A 27,832-nucleotide genomic window follows, 5' to 3' on the forward strand; every position below is an offset into this window, starting at 1 on the left:
CACACACCTTATAAGAAGAAGATGAGACGCTGGGGAGGTGCACAGAGAACAGTCCATGTGAGGACACGGAGAAGATGCCGCGTGCACACCAAGGGGAGGGGCTTCGGAGAGCCTGCCAGCAGCCTGATCTTGGGCATCCAGCCTCCAGAACTGCGGGAAAACGTGTCTGCTGTGTAGGTCCCCCCTTCTGTGATACTGTGTTAGGCCACCCGGGCAGACTGATGCGTGGCTAGTGTGGAGTCTCAGGGTTCTCTGTTGATCCCCACCGTGTTATTGCCAGATTGGCCCACTGAGGAGCTGGGAAAGTAGTCCCACTCAGAAATTCAGACATGCAAGATAATTACGAGTAAAGAGGCTGCTTTGGACACAGTCTTCTCTCTGACCTCCTTCAGATCTGTGTGATAACCAGCCTGGGGGCAGAAGCCAGCTGCATGACTGAGTGGTGGGCACGGTAATGCACCCAGAACAAGGTCGGCTGGCAGCGGTTATCCCAGAAATGCCAGGTTCGCCTTGCGTTTTGATCCCGTTTTTCTAAACTGTGGAGCACAGTATTTTTAGAGCTGCTTTGCAGTTTCTCTTTATGAACCTTTCTTTGGGTACATCATTTAATCCTCTCAGCCAGCCTAGTTTAAGATCTGCAGAGTGCTATATTTATTTGACTTTATTTGAAATTTCAGGGCTTTTCAGAACGTTGCTCCAAGAAAATCGGATGAATACGGAACTCTAGAATTTGTGCCTTAAAAGGCTTAACTGCTAATTCGTGTGTACGTTTTCTCATGATTATTTCTCCCTCTTTTTTTTTTTTTTCTAGGCCATCTAGGGCAGGGAAATTAAAAACTCCGCTGGAGTTAGTGTCAGAAGATCTTTTTTAAAAAATTAATTTCATTTTTTGGGGCAGTTTTGGCTTCGTAGCAGCAAGTACAGAGCATTGCCATATATGCCCCGTCCCCACAGAGAGAGCTGCAACTTCTCAAGGACAAGAGGGACAGATCCTTCTTTGTGGAGGAGGAGTATCTTTCTTGGCAAGACTCATGGCCTTTAGTGATCAGGTGGAGGGTGTCAGACCACCCCCCAGGCTGTGGCTTGAGTGAGCTTGGACCTGACGCCCAGCAGAATCTCGCCACATCTGCCGGGGGAGCCACAGGAGGCATCACTGGCAGGCCCAGATCTAATTCCTGGAGAAGCCTCCCCACTGCCCACAACCCAGGCTGTGTCACCCTCCAGAAAGAAGGTGTCATTTAAAGATTTAAATCTTAACTGCTACCTTTTCAGTGCATTTTTGCCTTTGTATCTCATTTGACTCTTAGCAAGGCGTAGGGTCACTTAAATTTAACTTGTGATCTACAAAGCCTTTACACACACTTTCTTTTCTTTCTTTTTTAATAGAGATATGGTTGTTTATTGCTTAACATCTGACAGACGAAATGACAAGTTATTGTTGTTCAGTTGCTAAGTGTGTCCAACTCTTTGTTACCCCATGGACTGCAGCACGCCAGGCTTCCCTGCCCTTCACCATCTCCCAGAATTTTCTTAAACTCATCCATTGAGTCAGTGATGCTCTCCAGCCATCTTATGCTCTGCCACCCTCTTCTTTTGCCTTCAATCTTCCCCAACGTCAGGATCTTTTCCAGTGAGTCGACTCTTCACATCAGGTGCCAAAGTATTGAAGCTTCAGCTTTAGCATTGGTCCTTCCAATGAATATTCAGGATTGATTTCCATTAGGATTGATTGGTTTGATCTCCTTGCAGTCCGAAGGGACTCTCAAAAGTTTTCTCTAGCACCACAATTCAAAAGCATCAGTTCTTTGGTGCTCAGCCATCTTTATGGTCCATCTTTCACATTCATACGTGGTTACTGGAAAAATCAACGCTTCGACAATGCAGATTTGTCAGCAAAGTGATGTCTCTGCTTTTTCATATGCTATCTAGATTTGTCTTAGATTTCCTTCCAAGGAGCAAGAGTCTTTTAACTTCATGGCTGCAGTTACTGTCCACAGTGATTTGGGAGCCCAAGAAGATAAAATTTGTGACTGCTTCTACTTTTTCCCCTTCTGTCTGCCATGATGTGATGGGACTGGATGCCGTAATCTTCGTTTTTTGAATGTTGAGTTTTAAGCCAGCATTTTCACCCTTTTATTTTACCCTCATCAAGAGGCTCTTTAGTTCCTCTTCAGTTTGTGCCATTAGAGTGGTATCATCTGCATATCTCAGAGAAGGCAATGGCATCCCACTCCAGTACTCTTGCCTGGAAAATCCCATGGATGGAGGAGCCTGGAAGGCCGCAGTCCATGGGGTCGCTAAGAGTCGGACATGACTGAGTGACTTCACTTTCACTTTTCACTTTCATGCATTGGAGAGGGAGATGGCAACCCACTCCAGTGTTCTTACCTGGAGAATCCCAGGGACGGGGGAGCCTGGTGGGCTGCTGTCTGTGGGGTCACACAGAGTTGGACACGACTGAAGTGACTTAGCAGCAGCAGCATCTGCATATCTGAGATGGTTGGCATTTCTCCCAGCAGTCTTGATTCCAGCTTGTGATTCATTCAGCCCAGCATTTCACATAATGTACCCTGCACATAAGTTAAATAAGTAGGGTGACAATATGCAGCCTCGTCGGACTCGTTTCCTAATTTTGAACCAGTCTGTCATTCCATGTACTCTTGAAACTGTTGTTTCTTGGCTTTCATACAGGTGTCTCAGGAGACAGGTAAGGTGGTCTGATATTCCTGTCTCGTTAAGAATTATCAACATTTCATTGTGATCCATATAGTCAAAGGCTGTAGCATAGTCCGTGAAGCAAAAGTAGATGTTTTTCTTGAATTCCCTTGCTTTCTCTATGCACAGCATGGCTCATAGCTTCACTTAGTTATGTAAGCCCGTTTGCCATGACAAGACTGTGATCCATGAAGGGAAATGACAAGTTACCTTCTCTCAATATACATGGATGGAAACTGGGCATGATACCCACAATAAAAGCTCCCAGTTCAAAGGAGGAAGGACCAGAGACCTGGTTCACACAGCTCTCATTACCACCTGCTTCCTAATAGTGGAGAAAATGTCTTTGTCCACCGATTTGTCTTTCCTGAGTTTCATCATCTTGGAGGGTCTTGCTCTTTGCTTTTCAGCCAAGGTAGGCAGTGGGGGTAGATTCTGTTCAGGCTGTCTTATGTTTGTCTTACTTAAGTGGTTTTCAAAGGGAAGGCCCCACACGTGGCAGAATGCCTTCTCACGGCACACACACTTCCTTCACTGAGCTCTGCAGCAAGTCTCTAAGGTGGGGTTGTGTCCCCAGCTTGATGACAGAGGATGGGGGCTCTGAGAAGAGCTGCCCACAGGCCAGCAGTGGGTGGCGCTGGGGCTCAGGTGCCTGGCTGCAGGCCCTGTGTCTCCTAAAGGGGCCTGTCTGCCCCTGGATGCCAGCCTTGAATCTGAATCAATTCGTTTCTATACACTTGGATATTTAACTAATTCAAGATGTCATGTGTGGGAAATTTAAAGTTAAAACACTTACTTAAAGAGAAACCTCTGAGCCAGTGCTGCGGTGCAGTCACGACAGAAGTCCCCCCAGCCCCCGCCGCCCAGCCCCCGCCCCCCAGCCCCCAGGGCCCAGCCCCCGCCCCCCAGCCCCCAGCCCCCAGCCCCCAGCGCCCAGCCCCCGCCCCCCAGCCCCCAGGGCCCAGCCCCCGCCGCCCAGCCCCCAGGGCCTGCTGTCAGGGGTGCTGGGACTCGTGCTGTCTCTGCGAGGGTGCCAGAGAGGGGCTGGAGTCCCGCTGTGTGGCCCAGACTCGCTTCTTGTCCTCGGGGTGGTGGGAAGATGCCGCTCTTCTCTGCCCCGTGGCGTCCTTGCCAAGGCAGGAGTCTTCACTTCCCCGGAGCTGGGGAAGGCTTTGTGAGGAGCACGTGACAGGCAGAGCACACGCAGTTACGCAGTGTGGGGCAGCCTAGCGGGTAGGGTAGTAGATTGGGGAAGAAGCAGTGGGGAGGCCGGGGCCTCACCCAGCAGGAAGGGCACACAGCTGCCCCGAGTTGGTGAATTGCGTGAGGCCTGATGGCTGAGTTAAAACCCAGAGCAGCCAAGACCCTGACTCTGGGTCACTTGTGTTTCCCTGAGTTTCTGTCTTGCGTGTGGCTGGCGAGCGTCTGACGCTCCGCGCAGTGTTCTGCGGCACGGCGCTGGCAGGCGCACCGCTGCTGTGAGCAGCGTGTCAGGGTGTCTGAAGGACCCCAGGCCTCAGATGGACGCACTGGCCCCTGCTCCCTTTCGGGTCAGCCCCTGCCCGATGGGTGTGCATCCGGCCCCTTCCCGAGCTGGTCTGCTTACCCCGGTGAGTGGGTGGGACGATGGTCCTGGGGTGCTGGGTGGTGCCTGTGTGGGTCTGGCCGAGTCACCCAAGGGAGGAGGACGTTCCATGCGCTGGAGGTCCCGGCTCTCTGCCAGGGTCCTGACTGCTCCCCAGGGGTCAGGGCCTAGGTGTCTGGGAGGAGGTACCTTGCTCTAAGCCAACTTTCGGCTTTTAGTTTTTCTGCACATTTCTTCTAGTGGGACATGGGAACAAATCTAAAGCATGAATTTTGACGGCACATTTTCCCTGATCTCTAGTATCCAACTCCCAAGAATGTTTAAAAAAAAAAAGTGAAAGCACAAGTAGAGATTTTAATTAGTTTTCACTGTCGCTGCTCTTGGCGATGGTAATTTTACACGAAGTGTGTACCAGGGAGACGCGTTATGGAGGCCTTTGATCTCAATGCATTCTCTGCACCATAGAACTCAACTGTGAATTTCAGAGACAAAGAAATAACCCTAGAGGTTATATTTGGACTGTTTTTTTTTTTTTTTTTTTTTTACACAGCTATTCTTGTTAGCATTCTTTTTCTAAACAAAAAGCACAACCACCCTAGGGATCTTTCTGGAACAAGGGGACAATGAAAGAAAGGAAAGATGGTTCTGGTAACTTCCTTGAGGGGTCACATCCCTCTTGGCCTAGGGTGTGGTCGTGGAGGGGGCCTCTCAAAAGCGAAAATGGCTCTAGTGTAAGGTATGTGCTAATAGACCAGAAATTGCTTGGCCTCTTCAGTTACTAAGTGGTTTTAGTTCCTTTTGTGGTTGTTGCCTTGTTGGGTTTCACTTTTTATTTGCAGAATTGAATCTTGCTTCCCTCAGAGCTGGGGAGCCTGTCCTGACTCTCGTTGTCCTGATGACAAAATGGCCTTTGGGCCCCCGGAGACCTGCCGGGGCAGAGAGCTGTCCTGTATGTGTTGGTCCCCACCTTAGCCCAGCCTTACGAGGCCTGAGATGGTTTGTACCGAGGGACCGAAGGGTTTGTTTTCAGAAGCCCAAGATGAGAGCTCAGGAGTACGCAGGAGAGCTCTGCATCGCCTGCGGTCTGGATCCCAGCGCCGGGGCCTGGTGTCAGGGACTCCCTCGCACTGACCCCGTCCTGGCCCTGCAGGCCGGGCAGTCCGTTCCCGGCAGCACAGGGCTTCCCTGTCCCCCTGGAGTGATAGTCCGTGAGCGAGCCTGGGCCTTTGCAGTCAGCGCTGTCGACGCTGCATCTGGGCCATCTCCCTTCCTCACCACCCCACAGCCCGGGGCCTGCATTTCCCTCTGTCTGGGTGTTGTCTGAACATCTTACTCCTTTGTTACGTCGCCGGGTGCTTGTAAGCAGGGGCACCTCTGACTCACCTGGCGTCTCCTCAGAGTGCCTGCTGGACACATGAGCGAACAGCTGCTGTTCCAGGCTGCAGGCTCCAGGGTCACTCAGGGGGTGTGTGGCAGGGGGCGGGAGGGCCGCCGGGCCAGGCCTGCCAGTGGAGCGCAGAGCTGCTGTCTGCCCTGGCCCCGGTCTGCCCCTGTCGGCCTGCCCTCACTGGAGGTTGGGGTGCGGTGGCACGGCTGGCTGGTGTGCTGTTGAGCATGAACTGGGTGTGGATGGTGCCTGACCTGCCTGCTGGGGCTCCCCAAACCTGCATTCGGTTGGGGCAGCTTTGAGCGCCACCCTGAGAAACAACTGGGGCTCTGGTCACTGCCCTCAGCTCTTTCTAAATCACCTTCTTGGGTTCTCATCGTCCCTGCCACTGTTGGCTTTGCACTCAGAGCCATGGCCAGACTGCCGTGGGACAGGCCCCTGGAAGGCCTCAGTGAGGCTCCTCTTTGCCCTGGTCAGGATGGGGGTTCCAGGCCATCTTTGAGGGGCAGCCTGTGAAGGGAAACACAGTTGGTAGGGGAGCCATGGGCCCTCTCCCCGCACGCCAGTCTCCCCCTCAGCTCTGGGAGGGAAGGATGGGCAAAGGGAGACTGGGAGGTCAGCCCTGGTAGGGGAGTGGGGGCTGCTCACCTCTCTGTTGGCCAAGCCTCCTCCTCCTGGCCCAGGTGCCCAGGTGAAGTGCGGGCAAGAAAGGACTCTCCTGTGGGCCATGCCCGCCTCCCTGCCCGTCAGCCACAGAGCGAGTTGCTGTCTCAGTTGCATCACAGCCGAGTAACACAGCCAAGCAGCTGAAGCTGGAGAGGTCACCTGGCACAGAGGAGCCTGCCCTGTATTCCCTGTGTGAACCCGGGGCCCTGAAGTCCTGTCGGAGTTTGCTGTGTTCTCCACCGGGTAGTGTCCATGGTAGCAGCTGGAGGAGCAGCCGGTACACCCCCACCAGACCCACACGTGGTAAAGCTCGCAGGACGAGTGCCCTGCGGGGCATCCCACAGCGTGTCGCCTGGGACGTCTCCCTCCAATTTGGGTTTGTTGGTGCAGAAGGTGAGCTTGGCCTGGTTGGGTGCTGCCCACTGGAAGGCCTGGGGCTGGCCGGCCATCCCAGTCTCCTGGCTCACTGCCTTGTTCCAGAAATAACTGTCTTCCCGGCATTTCATTGATCTGTGGTGATGCTTCGCATTTCTAGCCCTTTATGGAATAATGTTCCTGCTCAGAAAGTTTTATATTCTCTCATGAATAGAAGGCCAACTTTGACGCTTCTGGCTTAGAAAACAAACTCTCCTAGTGATTATAAAAATAAACTGAAAAATAAGCAATGAACTGAACCCACCCTGCTCATGTCATCTGAAGCACATGGAACTTTCCAGTTACGGTCAGGCCCGCTTTGGCTGTGGTCGTCCAGAAGGTAACGTGGATGACAGTGGCGTGGACCTGCCATGCCTCGTCAGGCCCACACAGCGTCCTGCAGAAGGTGCGGGAGTGCGGGGCCCAACAAGAGCCCATGGCAGGCTGCCCGTGCATGTGGCTGATCAGAAGCACTGTGTGGTCTGAGGCCAGCGCAGAAACCCCAGAACCTGTGGAGAGCCTGAGGCCTTCTGATGGGTCAGCTCTGGGAGCTGGACCCGCCTGTGTTTTCCCAAAGCTCCACTAGAATGGAGTTTGGGAAGTTGAAGTCCTGCACTAACAACTTGTCTTCTAGTGACTGGAACCAAAGCCTGGCTTTCTGCTTGCTCACTCACCAGCAGGTGCAGCTCCATTGGGTCGGGCCTGGTGGGGGCGTCCAGCTTCTCTGCTGGGAGTGCACTTGGCATTAGGTTTGTGAAAAATACAGGCGGGTCTTCGAGACAGTAGTGTCCCTGGGTGGGTTAACGCTGGTCAAGACCTGTGTGTCTCCACGTAGGGTCTACTTTGCTGTGTCAGGCCACTGCCCGAGTGACACGCTGGTTCATGTTCCTTGGAAAAACTTGAAGGACGTTGTGGGCATTTTGTAAGGAGGGGGAGAAATGTGTATTATTCTTGAATTGTGGAGTGTGTACCACCGGTGTGAGGTGGGGACAGCCCGGTGACTATTTCCCAAGCTCCTCGGCACATTCTTCGCTGACTAAACCAGGATATTCTATAGCGAACGAATCAAACCTGTTGGAGGCAGCGCAGAGGAGGAAACCGCAGTAGTCAATCAAAGAGCGAGGACCCCCTGCTAATTACGTTATGTGTCAGCACCAAAAGTAGGTCCGGAGTGATGACTTGCCGACTTGGGGTCAGTGTATTTTTCATCCTTCTTTCCCACTGAAATGTAACATGACTTCATGGTATTCTACAAACCCGGTCTCCACCATCAGAAATGTGCAACATTTTATGTATATATACGTATATGTATGTATACACATACACACATATATATATATTTTTTAATTTCAGTATCAGTATTGTTGGCTAGTTTTGTCTGTTCATCCTGCTCACTTTGTGTTTTTTAAAGCAATTTATTTTGAAATATTTTGACAAAAATAGGTTATTTTTGTCAAGAAGCTTAATCTCCACTTAGGAAAAGGAGCGCAAACATGAAATTATGCACCCCCCCCCCCCCCAATAAAAGACACTGTTCTCATCCCAGAGCTCTCTCTTGCCTCCTCTAAGAAGACCCGTTCCATCGCTCATGTCTGTGGTGCTGACCAAAAGCCAGACGCGGGCTCAGGACTGGTTACCCAGAGAAGGCACTTGTAAAGCATGTGGCTGGTGACAGAGAAGGAAATTCTGTTTAGCGTGTCTTGAATCTGAACTATTTCCTTCAAAGGAGGTCCTGAAAAGGGATGGAGTAAAGAAAGTAATGTTCCAAATAAACCTTGTAAGACGAAAACGATAACTTGTGAAAGAGCTTAAAGATCGAGGGCCTCTGCAAGTGGACAAGCTTATGCCTTTTATTAGCGTTTGTCTGTCGCTTAAATTACTGGTCCTGGTGCCCTGTGTTGGTTTTGGGAGAGAGACTGGACTAGAAAGACCCACCTTCTGGTCTTGACTTCCCTCTGTAGCTCATGACCTTGGACAAGCCCTCTGGCCCCGTAAGCCTGGGTCCTGTCTGTCATACGCTGCCAGGCAGCGAACATGGCCACCTGGGCAGGCGTTTTCTACCTGACAAGGTTTTCTTTCCATGGAGACCAGGTGAGGTGGTGAGCAGCCGGTGGGGGGGCGGGGTACACTCTGGACTGGCAGGTCGTGGTCGTCTCCTCTCTTGAACTCCTCGCACGTGTTGAAAATGTTACGAGAAGCTTGGCCTTTTGTGAGAATCGGGCAGCAGATAGCAAGTCTAGGGAGAGCCTAACTCGGGAGTGGCGGGTGGGACAGACAGTCGGCCGCCCCATCCCATGGCCGCAGTGCTTGCTCCCACTACGGGGCCCCGAGGGTGGTGCTGGGGCCGTTCTTACACAGAAGCCCCCGAGCTGCATGTTGCACTTTTCTCTGCAGCTTTCTTGATTTCATGTAAGAGAGCGAAACAATGTGTTAGGGTGCTCTGCCATCCCTGGGTCCCCACTCACAGTCCAGGGAGTGTGGCCCCATCCCTGCCCTCTGCCCAGCTTGACAGCTTCCTTTTGGGGGACCGTGGCTGCGGGCCGCCCTTCCTGTGACCAGCCAGCTGCTGGGAAAATTTCAGTAGCCATTGCAGGCTTCCAGGCCTCAGGCCAGGCAAGGATGGGGTGGAAGGTATGGCAGGATAGTCCTTCTGGAGTCACTTAAGGTCACGTCTGGGTGATGGCTTCTGTATAGCGGCCGTACCTATCATGTTAAATTAAGGTGCACTTGAGTTCATTTGTGCTGGGGTTCTGTTTGTTGTTAATTTGTAGATCCCTTTTAGCTTTAGTTTAAGAGTTCCAAGAAAAGTGTTTATACCTAATTCATATTTATGTTATCCATTTAAAATAATGTGAAAGGCAACGACCACTGCGAGTTCTTTGACTTTTCTCTTTGAAGGTTAAGAAGCACTTGCTTTAGGGGCTCTCTGTTCGGCTGTGACTTGAGACCATTTGGTCCGGCCCCACCTCCCGCCTCTGGGTGGGAACTCGTCCCACAGGCTCAGGTGTCAGGGCAGCACCCGTGCTACCGTGTGTCTCCCCTCAAGCCAGGGGGCACCTGCCCTGGGAGAGAGCTGGGGTGGGGGCTCGGGGACGATCCTTGCATTTGACCTCTTTAGTGGCTGCAGCCAGATTGTTGACAGTGGGGGCTGTCAGAGGGAGGGGGGACATGTGTATACCTGTGGCTGATTCAAGTTGCCGTATGGCAGAAACCAACACAATATTGTAAAGCAGTTATCGTCCAATTAACGATGAATTAAAAACAAGTGGGGACTGTCGGCCGCACCACGTGTGCAGGGCCGTCGGCAGCAGGGGCGGACAGCGTGGAGGGGCGAGGTGGGGAGGAGAGAGCCGAGCAGAGCTGTCCCTGCTGCCGACGTGGGCTCTGCAGGCTGGCTCAGCCATTTTCCTGCCCAGGTTTTGTAAGTCAGCCCAGACCTTTATGAAGATGCAACTTTTCTGCTTAAACCCACCGGCATGGGATACTCCAGCTTGCAGCACAAGGTCCTGTCTGTCAAGTGTGGTTTTCTGGCCAGGCTAGGAGCCCTGTCACTGAGCCCCCCAGGACAGGTCAGCGAGCAGAGGGTGCTGCTGCAGCTGGGGTGTGGGCCACCGCCCTGGGAGGGCACCCGCTCTGTGCACTCTGGCCCCAGGAGCCCTGAGCAGCTGCAGCCACACCCACGTTGGCCGCTCTCTTCACTGAGAGCACAGACCTCTCCCACAAGGGAGGAGCACAGGAACAGGGTCGGGGTAGGGGGGGGGCTTCCGCCGTGGTGGCTGGAGGGAGTCAGCCCCAGCCTCCAGGTGGCCAGTTCTGGGCGGGGGGAGGCAGAGACAGGCACAGGCCAGGCCCTGCAGCCTTGGGTTTGGGTGGAAAGAGAAGAGAAAGTGTCTCAGGCAGAGAACAGGACAGTCCAGCGCTGGGAGCCAGAGTTCCCTGCCGGCTGCGTCTAGAACCCACCTTTGAGTGAGTGCCTGGGGGTGGGGCCTTGGGTCTGTGATGACACCTTCCTTCATTGACTGCAGACAAGCTGAGCCCCGGGTCCCAGGGAAGCCCTGGTCCTGCCCTCTCTGATCCCCTGGGAGACGCATGTCTTCACAGACAGTGGGAATCAATAAATACTGGATGGTTTCTTCCATCCCAAACACATGTATTTGGGGATTTCTGTGGTCTTGCCGAGAGTCCAGCACAGAGACAGACTTTCATTTAATTATGTGAGGGCTTCGAGTGGCCCAGATGACAGAGGAGCAGGCCGTGAGGCTGGTTGCAGTCGGGAGCTTCTGGGAGAGTCCCCAGCACTGATGGTGGCCCTCACGATGGCCTGTGTGCTCGGGGCCGCGCTTTGTCCACAGTGTCCTGGGGAGCGGATGTAAAATCGGGCGGCAGATGGGGGCGTGGGGGTGAGGGGAGTGACGTGAAGGACACGGGGTCAGCTCATCCCTGCATTCAGCACCCGGGGTGCCCCTGCTGGAACTGGGGGAACCAGCCAGGGAAGGTCTTGGAAGAAGTCCCACCAGCGTGGCCCTCAGATTGTCCACCACTCGTGTTCTCTGTGATACGTTTTCTGAAGGCGCCTCCTCTTCATCTCTGGGTCCCCGAGACCTGGCCCCTGAGGTGTTGCTGACGAGATGCCCCCACGTGCCGTGGGCTTATTGTGAAACCGTGTCTCCTCTGCCATCTAGATGTGAGCACCCAGGCCTGCGGTGCTCAGCACGAGTGCTTGTCAGCCCTTTATTCACAGCAACTTAGTTTCAGATAAGTTCCTGCAGAAAGTCCCTTGGAGGTTTGTGGTTTGCAGGTGAGTCACTGGGGCTGAGCTGCACTCTTAAAGCGGACTGTCCCCGAGGCTCCCTGCAGGAGCTGGTTTTTAGGGAGGACTCACAGGAGGTGAGGGAGCTACCCTGTTACCCAAGAAAGAGCTGCCTCACAGAGGACAGCTGACCAGGACGTCTAGAGCCAGGAGGCCACAGGCCACAGCCAGAGGGTGGGAGGGGCCACAGTGCTCGTGGGGACAGAAGGGCTGCAGGGGCCAGACGTGCTGAGGTGGGCTGACGTCTGGACCTCTGGGGAGGGTGCTGCTGGCACAAGTCACTGATGGGTGGGGTGTAGGCTTGAGAGAAAGAGGCGGCCAGGCGCCCACACTGATCTGTGTCTTGGCTGGAGCTGCTGGAAGGATGAAGCCATGCTGACTGGGGTGGGAGGATTGAGGAGCCGGGTGATGCGGGGTGGGGAGCAGGGACTTGAAGGGCCTGGGCTTGTCCTGCTCAGGGCACTTCCCCCCACACCCACACACACCTACACACCCAGTCCTTCAGAGCGGCAGGCACCAGGGATCGGGCCCACGGAAGACACTTTTTCCGTGGAACAGTGTGGGGTGGGGGATGGTTCTGGGATGATTCAAGTGTGCTCCATTTACTGTGCACTTTATTTCTGTTGTTACTACATCAGCTGTATTGCAGATCATCAGGCATCAGACTCCTGATGCTGGGGACCCCTGATTTAGAGGAATATCCACAGCCCACCCAGAGCCTCACTCTTCCCACTGGAGTCCAGAGATGTACATTTGAATCTAGGTTAGGGCACTGAATCCTGTCAGCCGCCGTGTTCATTGAACGAACAAGGCAGGTTCGTTGATTAAATCGGGTGAATTTACTGCCACGCCGTCTGTTCAGCGTCACTGTCGGCGAGCAGGCCTTGGGCAAATGGGCGGACGCAGGAGGGGACAGGTGGACCGTGCCCTGCTGAGTGAGTGCAGGCCCCATGGGTCGGCTTGTTTGGGTCTGCAGGTGAGAACGTACACCAGCCGCAGCACGTCTCTTGTTGCCCTGTGCTTGCTTTTCTGACACATCACTTTCCGGCGTTTAAGTACCAGCAACCCCAAACTGCTGTTTTGAAACTCACTCATGTGCTCGGCCTTGTTCTTAGGGTCCCAGTCCAAAGCCTGAGCCCACCCCGTCCCACCTCCCCCACTCCGCACAGGGGCTGGAGCAGAAAGTAGGAGAGATCTGGGTCCCTGCTCCGAAGGGGAAGGAGGAGGCAGCCTCCCTACAGGCTTTCTCCAGCACAGAGGGACCTCACAGATCCCTCGAATAGGATCCCAGGCTGTCCAGTCCTAGGGCTGGGGTGGGGTCTCCTTCCAGCCTCCCCTCTCATAGGGGACAGGGGCGTGGATTCCTCCCACTAGCAGGCATATCCTCATCTTACAGGAAGGTGGCTCGTGGAGGTGCCATGGCTCCCAGTGGCTGACCAGGTCTGACAGCAGAGCCTGGCCTCCCCTGCCAAGCCCCACCAGCTCCAAGAACGGACCTCCGTTCACCAATTCCTTCCCAACAGCAGCTGTTAGGCCTGAATTTGTGTGATATTGTTCGAAACTATGATCACTCTGAGCTGAAGCAGAGTGTCATGGACCTGGAGGCAGAGTTGTGGCTGGAGAACCCAGGGAGGCTGGGCGTTGAGACTCAGCTGGAGGGAAGGCCTTTTTGGCTCGTAGAGGCCCCAGGGCGAGTGCAGGGCAGATTAGGAAAGGCCTGGGGAGGAATGCACGCGTCACGGGGAGGCTCTGTGGGCTGTCACGGGTCTCCTTACACAGGTGCTGCTCCTCGGGGCATCCCACGGTGCTGTTACTCCTGCTTTACAGATGGTGAAACTGAGGCTGGGAGAAGCTCTGTCACCCTCGCAGGACCAGGGGTCTGAAGCAGCAGTAAGTGAGCAGGTGCCTGGGTGCACGGCCCAACTCTGGGCCTCTGCTGGTTGGCCCAAGCTTCCAGGTCCTGGAAGGGCCGGTGTTGAGGGCCCTGTGGACCAGAGTGTCTGGGACTGGCGGAGTCGAGGCCAGAGCACAGGGTGCCGAGCCTCAGGCTTGCCTGCGTGCCTGCTTGGAGCCCTCCGCTCTGGTCTCTGTCCCTGGGCCCTCCAGCCTTACCTGCCCAGATACTCCCTGAGCCTTTGCCTCAGGCAGCATTCCTGGCCTTTTGTGGGAAGGAGGCATATTTGGCTTTGCTTCCCAGCTGGCTCAGTAGGTAAAGAAACTGCCTGCAGTGCAGGAGACTGTGTGTTAAGGGTTCTTACTCGGGTGAGGCTCAGGGTGGGGAGGGTGCGGCTCTGCTCCTGCTCCGCAGTCACGGGGGCCTAGTTCCTTCCATCCAGTGACTCCACCTTCCCTGGGTGTAGAGTTGCCCACCAGGCCCCTGTGTGCAGCTGGGAGTCCAGGGACGTGAGGATCCCATGACCACTTCACCATCTGCATCTGAGCTGGTGCGTGTCCCTTCTGCACAGGTCACCCGGCTTTCTCTGCCCCTGCGAAGGGGCTGGAGGGACCTGCTGGGTAGGTGAGGTTGTCATGGGCCTTGATGTTTTCTTAGTAGGTGCTTGTTAGACCCCTGGTCTATGTTTAGGCTTGAACTCCGCACCCAGGAGGATATGGAGGAAGCAAGGACTTGAGGTCTGGCCTTCGCAGGACACAGGTGCTCGGCTGGTCATCCCACCATCACACAGGAAGTGGATCATCCCGTTGTGCAGACTGGCTGGTGGATCAGGGAGCCTCTGTGAGGAAGCGTTGCCAGGTTCAGCTGCTTGACGCCTGAAAACCAGTACTTGAGAGACAAGTGCTAGTAGGAATGGAAAGGCTGCTTTATTTAGCAGGCTGGGAACCTGGGGAGAGATGGCAAACTCATGTTCATAGTGAAAGTGAAGTGAAAGTCGCTCAGACATGTCCGACTCTTTGCGATCTCATGGACTATACAGTCCTATAGTCCATGGACTATATACAGAATTCTCCAGGCCAGAATACTGGAGTGGGTAGCCTTTCCCTTCTCCAGGGGATCTTCCCAACCCAGGGATCAAACCCAGGTCTCCCACATTGCAGGCGGATTCTTTACCAGCTGAGCCACAAGGGAAGCCCTAAATGCAAAGTTTCTGCTTGACTGTGATCAGCTTTAAAGCGAGAGTCATTGAGGGGGTGGGGAGGAGGTCGTTGGTCATCTTCCACTGTGTGCAGACTTTCTTCTGATTGGCTGATGGTGAGATGTTGGGGCAGTGCTCCAGGAATCTGGTGCTCAGCCTGAAGTCCTCCCCTCGGGTGGGGGCCCTAGTTCCTACAGAAGAATGCAAACATTTTGTTATAGATGTTCCTTGAGGGGGTCAGGACCTGCCCCAAGGCTGCACTGTTGCTTCTTGACTGCTCTGCCCTGTTTTTTGTATTCCCTCTCTGATGAGCAATTTTTGAATCTGTCCTTTGGAACTCAGGGAGGGTCATGGAACCTGAATGAAGCCTATTTTCCTACAACCAAGAGACAGGGGACATGGGAAGGGCTTTCACCCAGGAGGGGCCCACAGGGTCCTGCTCTGCGGCGGACAGGCTGTTGGCTGCAGGGGAGGCTTCATGTGGAAGGGGCAGCTGTCCCTTCTTGGGTTATAAGCAGTCATTTTCCTGCCTTTGAGCTGTGTGACGCCGCATCCATCAGTGACTGGCCATCCTGGATGGGGACATGAGAGAGAGCGCCTCCTCTTTCTGATTCCTGAGCCAGCATCCTCCTCAGGCCTTCCGTGACCTTCGCTCTTGGAGAGTGTGGCGCCAGGGAGCTTCGCTGCCACGGTGCCAGTGATAGAGTGCAGAGGGTTGGGATGGGAGAGGAGGGCCCCAGGTGGCCTCGGGGCCTCTTGCTTTGGGTTGAGGCTGGTTATTCATCTTTTACCCTCCATGTGACCTTGAGGAAGTCACCCTGCCTGGGTTTCTCTGACTGCATCCATGCAACTCCTACATTTTTAAGATGATTTTGAGAAGACCCTCCCCGTCCCAGTGTTCTGACAGATGCCTGTGGGGCCGTCCTCCCCCTCAGCTCCTGCTCAGCAGAGGTTCCTGAGCCAGAGGGGCCTCCAGACCCCTCCCAGGCCTTGTTCTATGGAACGGGGGCGGGGAGGCCTTCCCAAGACCAGCTCGTCCAGAAGCAAAGCTGTGTGAGCCATGGGCCCTCCCCGTCCTTGGCCACGTCTCCCTGCCCCCAGTGGTGGAAGTGATGTTGGATGGAGGAGGTTACACGTCTCTCACAGTGAGGAGCCAAGGCAGATAGCTTCAGAAGTTCTTGCTGCTTTCCTAAAAATTCGTGTCCTTCTAGACAATTCCCCCGCCCTTGCTGTCCTCTTTAAATGTCATTTTTTCTCGCTAATGAGCCCCAGTCTTCAAATGAGGCTAGGAGGAAACCAGGGACCTTGGGAATATCAGAATCCTAGGTGAATTACCTTAAATTAATGAGACTAATAAGGGAAGTCGAGTTCAGCTGTGCAAATTAGCTTCATGTTCTGGGTCTCGATGACTTAAATTGCCGGTCTTAATTAGATGCCCCCCCAAAACCATGAAGTGGCTTCTGAGATCCTTTTGACCTAAAAGCCTCTCTGATCTGTTCACTCTGTCAAGTGTAAAATTAGCCTGGAGATGTTCCTCTTTAAGCTATCCCCACAGGGCCTCTGGTATCTGCCACCCTCCAGGGGATCGGGCGAGAGGGTGGGTGGCTGGGCATCCTGCAAGAGGCGGGGCTGGGCTGGTTGAGGAACCTTCCTGGGGAGGCAGGCCGTCGGGGTGCAGGTGTGGTGCAGGTGGCCTGTCTCCCCTGTCCCGACAATGAAGGGGATGACGCAGGTAACGTGCTGTGCAGGCACCCGGGCAAGTAAGGGGATTTCTGGGTGCCCCCTCTGCCTCTGGCCAGTGCGGGGTGCAGTTCTCAGTGATTCAGGAGGGTGGCAGTAAGCTGAGAAAGAAAATGCTTCTGGCACGCCCCCAGACATGGCCATCGTTAAGATGTGGTCCCTGACAGCTCTGTCCCTCTGGGCCCTTCTTTTTAAATGTCTTTAGCCAGATCACAGATAGAACATCCCATTAAAAACACACAAGGTGCAGAGCTGACATGAACACTCTTCCATGCTGTGTTGTTTTTATTACAGTCATTGAAAGGATCAGCCTTTTTATTGGGTGTAAAGACCATTCACAAACAGCTCAGTGAATTTTTCCCACAGTAAATCCACTCAAAGAACCATCCAGCAGGAGACGGAACACTCCAGAGGGCACCCCCCGCCCCCCAGCCTCTCATGCGCTCCCCGGCCAGTTCTGCCCCTCAGACACGCTAACACCACCATCCTGACCTCCCACACCACACGCTCGCCCTCCCAGCGCTCGAACTTCACAGCGATGGCGCTGCCTCGAGCGTGCTCTCGAGGGTCTGGCTTTCCCCCTTGACGTTGTTCCTAAGGGTCATTTGTGTTGTTTGTCTGTTCTGCTGTTGATGGACCCTTGGATTGTTTCTGTTTTTTTTTTTTTTTCCTGAATATAGAAACATCCATGTTCTTTACTTTTAGTTAATTTATTTGTGTCAGGTCTCAGTTGTGACACGTGGGGTCTTCATTGCGTCACGGGGATTCTAGCTGTGCGCAGGCTTAGTTGCCCCGAGGCATGTGGAATCTTCCCGGACCGGGGATCGAACCCGCATCCTCTGCAGTGGCAGGTGGATTCCACTGCACCACCAGGGAAGTCCCTCTAGGTTTTGAATATTATAAATGTTACTGCTTTCAGTGTTCTTTGCACACTTTTTAGTGAACCTAAGTGTGCGTTTCTGTGAGCAGTTGCACTCTGAGTTATATGTGTTCAGTGTGGGTCAATACCACGGGCTTCCCAGTGCGGCTGCACCATCTTACACCCCACCAGCAGTGTGTCAGGGCCCCATTTATTCCACATCCTTGGCAGCACTTGGTGCTGCCTGTCTGTTCCAGTTTAGCTGTCTGGTGGGTGCACAGAGGTACCTCATGGTTACGGTTAGTGTTTTCCTGATGACTGATGAGGTTGAAGAACTTTTGTGTGTATGTTGCCTTTATTGGAATCATTTTAGCAGCCAGATAGTGGTGTGTCTCCCAGATGTTCCGAAATGCACTTACCTGTAGCTGGGCATTTAGATTGCTTCCTGTATTTATCGTTACAAATGATAGGCGTCTCTGGACCCTTGGTGAGAATTTTGTATTGTTTACACATTTTGATAAATAATGTCAGATTGCTTTCTAGAGTATTCAGACCTTTCCAGAATGTTATCAGTAGTATAGGAGAACTCTGTCGAGTTTCCCCTAGGTCAGCGAGCAAAGCATATTCTCATTAGAAGACGAAGCAAAACCTCTTTAAGGAGCCTACTTTAGATAACTCTAGGTGTACTTAGCATTCTTTCATTATTATGATTGAGTTTGGTCACTTTTCCAAAATATTTTCTGTGAGTATCCCTCTTTTATGAATTCATACCTTTTGCCACTTGTATTTTTAGTGAGTTTTTTTGGTCGATTTGTGTAAGTGTTATGGTAAGGTACAGGTCTTAGTGCTGCAGGTTCTTTCTCCATCTGATCCACTGTCAGAGTGTATTTTTGACTTGATGCCTTTTGATGTCAGCGCACTGTCTAGTCTCCCCCTTGGTGACCTCTGTGGGGTGTCCCCAGCCAGGCCACTGCCCTTCTCTGACGTGCCCAGGCCCAAGGTCCCTGGGTGCCCCGCAGGAGGGGAAGGAACACAGCCTGCAGGGGAGGGGGTTTGCGGTTTCAGATGCTCACACTGGCCGCCGAGGTCTGCCCGGCAGCCCTGGCGGTGCTGTGCTCCGGGGCAGGCTCACAGGGCCGGCAGCCGCGCTGGGCTGGGAGCCGCGTTTTCAGTGCCCACTCCCGTCCTCTCACGTGCGTTTCTCACTGCCACCCTGAGAGGTGGGTACAGCCCCCTCGTCTTAGTCACCAGAAAGCAGAGCCTCTGAAGTGCCCCGCTTCTCCCAGAGCCTGATGCTTGTAGCAGGAAGCCTGGGGCTCAGCCTCTTATCTCCTCCTTTCCCTGAGCCACACCCCAGGTCCCCAGCAGGCCCTCCCCCTGATCACCACAGGAGCGGGGGTAGGAATGAGCGCTGTTTCTCATTCTTTGGGGGTTTGAGCAAAACATCTGTTTTTGAGTTAAAAGTTTAGATTGGTGTGTGGGGCACAAAGGAGCATATAGTAGCACTGGGCTTCCCCCCATTTTTAGGCATGAAAATAATAACATACACGTTATAATAAGCATTCCCGAGAACTTCATGTCTGCTCAGCTTGTTAATTTATACTTTTCTATTTTTAGATGATGGATTTGGATGTGCTTCTGTGAAGAGATGCCACGTGTCTCTACTGGCCCAAGGACAAGCATGTCCAGTAAGTTGCCAGGTGAATTAACCCGAGAGCGGGAGCTCAGGCCCTTCAGACGCAAAGGTGTTGACACCCTTTGAGAAGACGGGGTGTCTGGATATATGGGGACCTTTGAGGGGATTTTTAAAAATTTATATTTATTTAGTTTTGATTGATTGCTTTACAATTTTGATTTGATTTCTTTTTTTGAGGGCTGGAGTCTTCTGCTGTCGTTTAGAGGTTGCTCTGTAGGAGCTGGCCCATATTTTGATGAGTTATTGATGTATTTGTGGGGAGGCAGGCGGTCTCCCCGACTTCCTCCTCCACTGTCTTCTTCCACTCTATGAGGGGATGTTGTAAACCAGCCTTATTGCCTGGTCTAATTATTTGAGCTTCTGAAGGTTGGTTCCTGCTAGAGATAGCAGGAATGGCAGCATAAAGGGTTGGAAGAATCTGAAACCCATTCCTCGCCAAGTGCGCCACTTAGAGCAGAGTGTGAACTCTGTGCTAGCTGGAGCATCTGGGCGACTCAGCCCGTGGTGGCTCCTTGCCCAGAGACCCCGTGCCCGAAGCACAGCACCGTCCACTGAGGCACAGAAGGTCATGCCTTATGGGAAAGCCCGAGTGACACACGTGGCGTTCCTGTAGCCCTGAGGGGCAGAGACCAAGGCTGGAGACGTGCCTTTGGTCCCCAGGTTCTGCTGTCCTGTTTTGGCCAGTGGGCGGCAGACCTCTCTATTCCCATACCTCTTATCCTTCGGAGAGAGATGGTAGTGAGCTGATTCATCATTTTAAAGCTCCTCTGAGATTCGTCAATGGGAAATCATAATAAAGCCGACCCCAGGCATAGTTTATGATTATGTTGAGCCATCATTTAATGTGGTACGTCCCTGTGGAAGAGACCGTGCTCTCTTTATGGGGTCCTGTGGGTGAGAGCAGAGGAGAAGGTGATTAGACAGGACCTGGATCGTCAGACTCTCCCCTCCTCAGCTGCCAGGGATGCTGGCTTCACTGAGTCTTGCCGTGTAGGTCATGTGCTCTCTTCATGAGGCCACAGCATCTCTCTGTCACCATCCCATCCCCATATTTTCAGTTTGTGTGTTTGTTTAAACCCGTGTTTGTTCCTGTTTCTCAGGACAGCTGCCGCCTTAGGGGACGAGGGCGTGGTGACGGGGCTTCTGGGGACTCAGGCGTGCTCTGACCCAGGAACGGGAAGTCATCCTCACCAATGACATCATGACAGCCAGAGAGCACAGCCCTCGCCATGGCGCCAGGGCCCGTGCGATGCAGCGGGCTTCCACCATCGACGTGGCAGGCGACATGCTGGGCCTGTCTCTGGCAGGTGAGCCTCGGCAGGCTGCCTGTGGGCCCTCGCTGTGGCAGTGCCGGGGGGTGCGGGGCCTGGCAGCCCTGTTTGAACTGGAATAGGGAAGGTCAGCCCTCTTCCTGGGACTTGCATTCCCTGGAACCTGCCCCCCGGGGGTTTTCCAGGTTACATGGGCACCTCCAGGGCTCACTGGCCAGTAGGTAATGCGGGAGTGTCCACAGTGCCTGTGTGACAGGTGCCCAGACCATAGTAAAAGCCCTTCGCGTTGTGGATGTGCAGGCCCAGGGGGAGGGGGTTTAGTCTCGGGGTCCAAGACTTCTTAGGAATCTCAAATCATCTCATATAACAGTTTGGGAGAAGGCCGAGTGTTGGGTCCCCCCCCATCCCATTTTATTGAGGAGTAATTGACATATCAATGCATCACTGTAAGTTCAGAATGCAGAGCTTGCTGGTTTCATGTGCGCATACTGTGTCGCCACTGGTGACTGGCTTTTTGCGTCAAATCGGAAAGCAGGGAAAAGTTGATTAAGGCTGATTTTTTTTCTGTCATTTCTCTTTTATCCAGGAAATGTACAAGATCCAGATGAGCCCATTTTAGAATTCAGCTTAGGTAGGTGTCTTTAATTTTTTGTGTTAATATACACGTAGCTTAAAACCTGAAACAAAAGCACCGCAACTGGCAGGAGTTTGTACAGAGACCTTGCCACCGCCACCATGGCTGTGGAAGTGCTTCTGAGAAGGGGAGGCCGAGAGGCCGGTGGGAGCCTCCTGTGCGTGGGAGGGGACCTCAGCTGCCTGGCATGGGATGCCCGTCTCCTCCACGTGTGCTTCGTCCAGGCTGGTGGTGGGGAGTGGGCAGGAGGGGCCCCCCAGAGATGCAAAGTCAGCCTCGCTGGGGAGAGGCAGGAGGGGTGAGGACATGGGGCTCAGGGCCACGTTGCTCTCCCTGCGGTGTTGCTCTCTGGCACTCAGATCCTTGCTCCACGAGCAGAGGCGCTGACACCCTCGTGCTCCCTGCTCTTGAGCCTCAGCGAGAGCGTGCCTGGAGTCGGGCAGCGGGCTCACTGTGGGCTCACCCGCAGGAGCGTCTTCTCCAGGGCCCAGCACTCACCGGTATTCCTCTCCTTGTCCTGTCCCTGAAAGGCTGCTGAGTGAGGCGTGCCCACCTCAACCTCCCCACCCTCCTTCTTCCCATCCTAATTCTGCCTGGTTACTCCTCAAGGCTGGAGGCTCTCTCTGGTGAAAGTAAACTCAGTCCTCCACAGAGATGCAGAAATACTGGCCTTTGGAACCCAGCCAAAGCAGTCAGCTGGCCACCCTGTTACTGTCAGGGAGCCTGCCTAGGCCAGCATGCCCCACCTCCTCCTGAGACCGCCTTCTTAGAACCGAATGTATGTTTGCCTGTGCTGACAAGGACGGGCGCACGTGTGCTGATCGCAGTCTTATTCGTAATAACCAGCACTGGAAACAGCATCCATCAGCTGGAAGATTAACTATGTTATGTGCATACAGAGGATGGCTGCTCAGCTGAGAGAAGGACCAAGTCCCTGATACACTCCTGGGTGCGTCTCAGAAGCCGTGAAAAGTGAAAGAAGCTGTAACAAGAGGCCGGGTGTTGTGTAACTCCATTTTCATGAAAGTCTGTAGCGAGAGCACACAGGTTAATGCTTACCTGGGAGTAAGGTGAGGGCAGGGAGCACAGGGAGCCCTTTGGGGCGACGGGGGTGCTCCCTGTCTGGGCAGTAGTGGTGGGTCTAGGAGTGTATGCGCTGATCAGAACTGAGTGCCACACTTAAAGTGGATGTGTTTTACATACAAGTTATTCCTCGAAGGTGATATAAAGCAAAATGAAGAAGAGATTGCTGGAAGGCTCACAACATGAAAGAAAAAAAGATTAGAAACAATAGAACTTGGGCTTCCCTGGTAGTCCCGTGGTTAAGAGTCCTCCTGCCAATGCAGGGGACACAGGTTCGATCGCTGGTCCAGGAAGAACGCCTGCGTTGTGGAGTAACTAAGCCTCTGCATCACGACTGCTGAAGCCTGCGTGCCCTAGAGCCCGAGCTCCGCAGTAAGAGAAGCCACTGCAAGTGAGAAACCTGCACGCCACAGCTAGAGAGCAGCCCCCGCTCACCGCACCCAGAGAAAAAGCCTGCACAGCAAGGAAGACCCAGCCCAGCCAGAAATGAGTAAATAAAATGATCCAAAAGAGGGAATAAACTGAGGAGAAGGAAGATCCAGGAAACAGAGCCCAACACAGGAGAGAAGTCAAAGAAATCCTTTAATGAATAGTATTTGCTTAGCTCTAACCGGAGAAGGCAGTGGCACCCCACTCCAGTACTCTTGCCTGGAAAATCCCATGGATGGAGGAGCCTGGTGGGCTGCAGTCCATGGGGTCGCTAAGAGTCAGACACGACTGATCGACTTCCCTTTCACTTTTCACTTTCACGCATTGGAGAAGGAAATGGCAACCCACTCCAGTGTTCTTGCCTGGAGAATCCCAGGGACGGGGGAGCCTGGTGGGCTGCCATCTCTGGGGTCACACAGAGTCAGACACGACTGAAGCGACTTAGCAGCAGCAGTAGCAGCAGCAGCTCTAATAATGTAGGACATGGATGTAACAAAAATGTTGAGTTAACCTGACTATAGAGAGAGAATGAGAGTTGATATAATGGAGATAAAAATCTTCACCCTATAATAGAAATCTAGAAATCAGGACATTTCTGAATCTGACAAGTCAAGGGCAATAATATAGTCATATTAATTAGACAGATGGAGGAAGAAACAGCTTAAAAAGGTGAGGCAGAGTTTTATGTTAAATGAATTTTACTATACACACACAAAAAACAGAAGATGAGGAGTAGGAGCCAGATAATTGAATGGTCAAATATTTTATCTTAAAAACAGAATTTAAAACTGAAAAGCACTCGTTTAAAAACCTTTATTAGAGAAAATGTTAGAGGGAAAGAGAGCCCGATCAGAGAGACCCACAGTCAGCGTCTTGGTATGTATCCTTTTGCAGATATTTTTTTACACCCACACAGTGCTATATAGAAATTGTTAATGATTTCTGGTTGTGGAGGTGATGGAATTATTTACAGAATTGCCATCCTGTTGTTTTTTTAAAAGTCATTTTAGAAAGTCTTTAATTTGTTAATTCCTTCTGTTTTCTGTGTTTTGGTTTTTTGGCCGTGAGGCGTGTGGGAATCTTTGCTCCCTGACCCTGCGTTGGAAGGTCCGAAGTCCCCACCATGTACCGCTAGGGAAGTTCCATCGCCCTAGTGTTCTTAGTGTGGTTTTCCACGTAGCAGAGCATCACTGGCGTCCTTTCGTTTTGGTCTGCGTGGGTCTGCCACCTCATCGTTCTAGATGGCTGCATAGAGTCTGCTGTGTAACTGTGCTGTGCTTATTGTAACCAGCCTCCTGTTGCTGGACACTTCGGTCTTTTCAGTCTGCCGTCGTAAATACCAACAGTGAATGTACTTGTGCTTGGGTCTTTCACATGTTTTGTTGGTTCTCTCCATGGGATAAGTAATAGGATATAGAATTGCTGAGTCAAATGATAGGCACCTGAAATGTGTTTTCCAGTTTACCTCGGTAGCATTTATTCAGCTGGGACACAGATGCTCTGGTTGGAAAGACACCGCATACACATCAGGGATTAATGGTTTCTATGGAAATATGCCAGAGGAGTTATGTAAGTGATAAGCAGGAGATGTGACTGTGGGCCACTGAGAGGAAGCTTCATGGAAGTCATGGAACTGAGCTAGGGATTAAACCTTGGGTGAGATTTAGGTTGGATAGGGACAAGGCCACGAGAGAATGTCACTTGTAGGGAGGTATTTTCTGAGCGTGGCAGTTGGCCCATCAGCCCTTAAGCTGACATCAGTCTTTCCAGCCTTGGCCTCGGGCCACTTGCTGTATCTCAGTCTACGTGCCATCACTGGGCTTTGAGAGACCCAGGTGTTCTAGCCTCACACAGTGAGAGGGCAGGCCGAGAGAGACCAGACCAGGGTCTCCGCGGGGTGTAGCTTAAAGGACAGAGAACAGCGGAACAGTCATATCTCTGATGTGGAGGCAGACATCATAGAAGAAGTAGAACAGAATTGAAAAAGACAACAGGGGCTTCCCTGGAGGCTCAGTGGTGAAGAACCCACCTGCCAGTGCAGGAGGCATGGGTTCAGTCCCTCGTCTAGGAAGATCTCACATACGGCGGGGCAGCTAAGTGCATGCACCACGGCTACTGAGCCTGTGCTTGGAGGCCAGGAGCTGCAGCTGCGGAAGCCCACATGCCTGGAGCCCCCGCTCTGCAGCAAGGGAAGCCCCCTCAGTGAGACGCCCGTGCACCACAACTGAAGAGTAGCCCCCGTGCTCTCCACAGCGCTGGAGAAGAGCCCGCACAGCAACGGAGACCCGGCACAGCCAAACAGAAATAATAACACTGTGTTTCAAAAAGAGAACAAGACCTTAAAGCTTCTGGAAGAAAAGAAACTGGAGAGCTCACAACCACAACTTCTGGTTAGGCAGAGATTGATCACTTGGCAGGAAGTACGATATGTTTTAGTTTTCTATTGCTGCTGTAACAAATTACCACAATATAAGACCTTTAAACAAGCCAAATTTATTATCTTACAGTTCCCTTAGGTCAGAAAGCAAAGGGCTCAGCCAGGTCTCTTACTCAGTCTTATAAACACCAAAGTCAAAGCATCAGCATGGCCGCAGTCCTTCCTGGGGACTCGAGGGTTAAAGGTGGCTCCTTACTCATTCAAGTTGGTTGAGGACTGAGGTCCCTATTTCTTCGCTAGCTACCAGTCGAGGCCTGTTCTCCACTTATAAAGGCCACTCACGTTCTGTGGTTGTGGCTCCTTCCTCTCTCTCCACAGCCAGCAATGGCAGGTTGAGTGCCTTTCATGCTTAGAACTTCCCCGGTCTTTTTTTAATTCATGCCTTTGTAACTCACCCTTCCATCTTCCTCTTGTACTTTTAGGAGCTCATATGATTAGATTAAGCTCATCCAGATAATCTGCAGTAATCTTTCCATGTCAAGATTCCATGACCTTAGTTACTTCTATGAAGTCCTTTTGCCTGTATTATAATAATTTCAAAAGTTCCTGAAATTAGAATTTGGCCCTTTTTGAGGGGAGGGACGTTTTTCTGCCGGCTAGTCCCTAAAATTAAAAATCTAAAATAAAAAACTCTAGAAATCTTTGAGAAAATGAATAAATAAACCACAAACTGGAGAAAAATATTCACATATACCTGACAAAGGACAGATCTAGGATAAAATGCTTACAAATTGACAGTAAAAAAAATCAATTTAAAAATGAACAAAAGACTTGAGCAGACTCTTGACTAAAGAAGTTATAAAAATGAACAAACACATGGTGAAAAGATGCTTAACATCATTAGTCATTGCAGAAGTGCAAATGAAAACACGTTCTTTAGAACAACTAAGATAAAGGCTAACCCACCAAATGTTGGTGGGATTCAGAGCAACTGGAACTCTGGTAAATTGCAGTAAGATTATAAAGTGATGCAGCCACTTTAGGAATCTGTCAGCTTCTTACAAAGCTAAGCATATCCTTCTCTACTGTAACCTGGAAGTTCCACTCCTAAGTGCTTATGCAAAAGAAAACATGTTCACAAGAAGATGTGAGTAAGAATGTCTGCTGCTGCTGCTAAGTCGTGTCCAACTCTGTGTGACTCTATAGACGGCAGCCCACCAGGCTCCCTGGTCCCTGGGATTCTCCAGGCAGGAACACTGGAGTGGGTTGCCATTGCCTTCTCCAATGCATGAAAATGAAAAGTGAAAGTGAAGTTGCTCAGTCATGTCCGACTCTTTGCGACCCCATGGACTGCAGCCTACCAGGCTCCTCTGTCCATGGGACTTTGCAGGCAAGAGTACTGGAGTGGGGTGCCATCACCTTCTCTGAGTGGGGTGCCATCGCCTTCTCCGAGTGGGGTGCCATCGCCTTCTCCAAGTGGGGTGCTATTGCCTTCTCCAGGAATGTCTATAGCACCTTTATTTATAACGGTTCAAAACTGCAAACAACCCAACTGTCTATTAACATACAGTGACTGGTAAGTAAATTTTGGTATATTCATACAATGGAATATGATTCATCAGTTTTTAAAAAGAATGAATTATCAGTATATAAACAATACAGATGAATCTTGAAAACATTCCATTTATGTTCAAGAAATTCAAGAATGGACAAAAATGGTAAAAATCAGAAAGTGGTTCGCAGGCAGGGGAACTGACTGGGAAGTGGGAGGGGAGCTTTCTTGTCTGATGGAGAAAGTCATCTTGTTTTGTGAGTGTGTATGATTGTCAGAGCTCATTGAATGAGTAAGGCTCTTTGTGTCTTATTATATCCAATAAGTAATGAAAATCCATAAAAATGTATGAGAACATATTACAAAGAGATCAGTTTTCAGCAGTAAATTAATTTGCTGAAGTAAAAATCAGTTTATGAATTTTAAATCACCAATGAGCATTTGAAAAATAAATGAGAATGACGAGAACAGGAGTAGAGACCTCTAAAAATCCTCTCCTCCATAAAGACAGTGAAAAAATGGTCCAGATCAATGATTTCAGTTGCCAACATGCTGAAACAACCTAAGTGCCCATCAGCAGATGAATGGATGAAGATGTGGAGGGTGTGTGTATGTATTTGTTGTATGTGTGTATATGTACATATTATAGATGTGAGTATATACACACACACACATAGAGAAATATAAACAATGGAATATTACTCAGCCATTAACAACGGATGAAATTTTGTCCTTTGCAGCAACATGGATAGACTTGGAGGGCATTATGCTAAGTGAAGTAAGTCAGAGAAAGATAAACACTGTAGGATACCACTTATCTGTGGAATCTAAAAAACACAACAAACTAGTGAATATAACAGAAAAGTAGACTCACACATATGAAGAACAAACTGGTGGTTTCTGGTGGAGAGGGCCAGGAAGGGGCATATAGGGCAAGGGGACTGAGAGGTACAGACTGCTGGGTGTAAGATGGGCTCAAGGATGTACTGCACAGCATGGGGAATACAGCCAATATTTTGTAATAACTAAATGGAAAGTAACTTCTAAAATTCTATAAAAAATTAAAAACAATCAATTGTTTCAGAACTCTGGGAATTAAGCAGAGGCCTTCAGCACTCTGGGGCATGTTCATTGCCTCTCCAGAAAAGCCAGTTCTTGTTATGAGTGTTGGACTTTGATTTACCGTATATTTCGCCAGTCACAAGGTGGATATCTTTCTCATCTTTTAGTATCTCTTTAATCAGAAAGTGTCTTATAGTTAATGGCATATCATAGGTTAATGGCGATGGGCCTTTTTTTCTTTGATAATGCATTTTACAGTAGATGGCATGTTAGATTCAAAGAAGTATGATCCTTTTTATTGTGGGTCCCGTCTATGATTGACTAAGGCTTCCCTGGTGGCTCAGATGGTAAAGCGTCTGCCTACAAAGTGGGAGACCCGGGTTCAATCCCTGGGTCAGGAAGATCCTCTGGAGAAGGAAATGGCACCCCACTCCAGTACTCTTGCCTGGAAAATCCCATG

At 51.6% G+C, this 27,832-nt stretch overlaps 1 protein-coding gene across 17 annotated transcripts in view; it reads left to right on the plus strand.

Annotated features, from left to right (window-relative positions):
• Positions 1-27,832, plus strand: part of INPP4A (inositol polyphosphate-4-phosphatase type I A) — a 120,087-nt gene that overhangs the window by 47,717 nt on the left and 44,538 nt on the right. For 16 of the 17 annotated variants that reach the window (XM_044925619.2, XM_044925625.2, XM_044925626.2 and 13 more), the window contains exons 2-4: positions 18,886-18,956; positions 20,065-20,271; positions 20,822-20,866. In XM_044925619.2, the coding sequence (XP_044781554.1) occupies positions 20,166-20,271; positions 20,822-20,866 (151 nt within the window). In that variant the 5' untranslated portion in view covers positions 18,886-18,956; positions 20,065-20,165. Of the gene's footprint in view, positions 1-18,885; positions 18,969-20,064; positions 20,272-20,821; positions 20,867-27,832 lie in introns of all 17 variants that reach the window. The other variant, XM_044925616.2, reaches the window with a different exon arrangement.

This window comes from Bubalus bubalis, chromosome 12 (assembly GCF_019923935.1).
Source record: "Bubalus bubalis isolate 160015118507 breed Murrah chromosome 12, NDDB_SH_1, whole genome shotgun sequence".
NCBI lineage: Eukaryota > Metazoa > Chordata > Mammalia > Artiodactyla > Bovidae > Bubalus > Bubalus bubalis.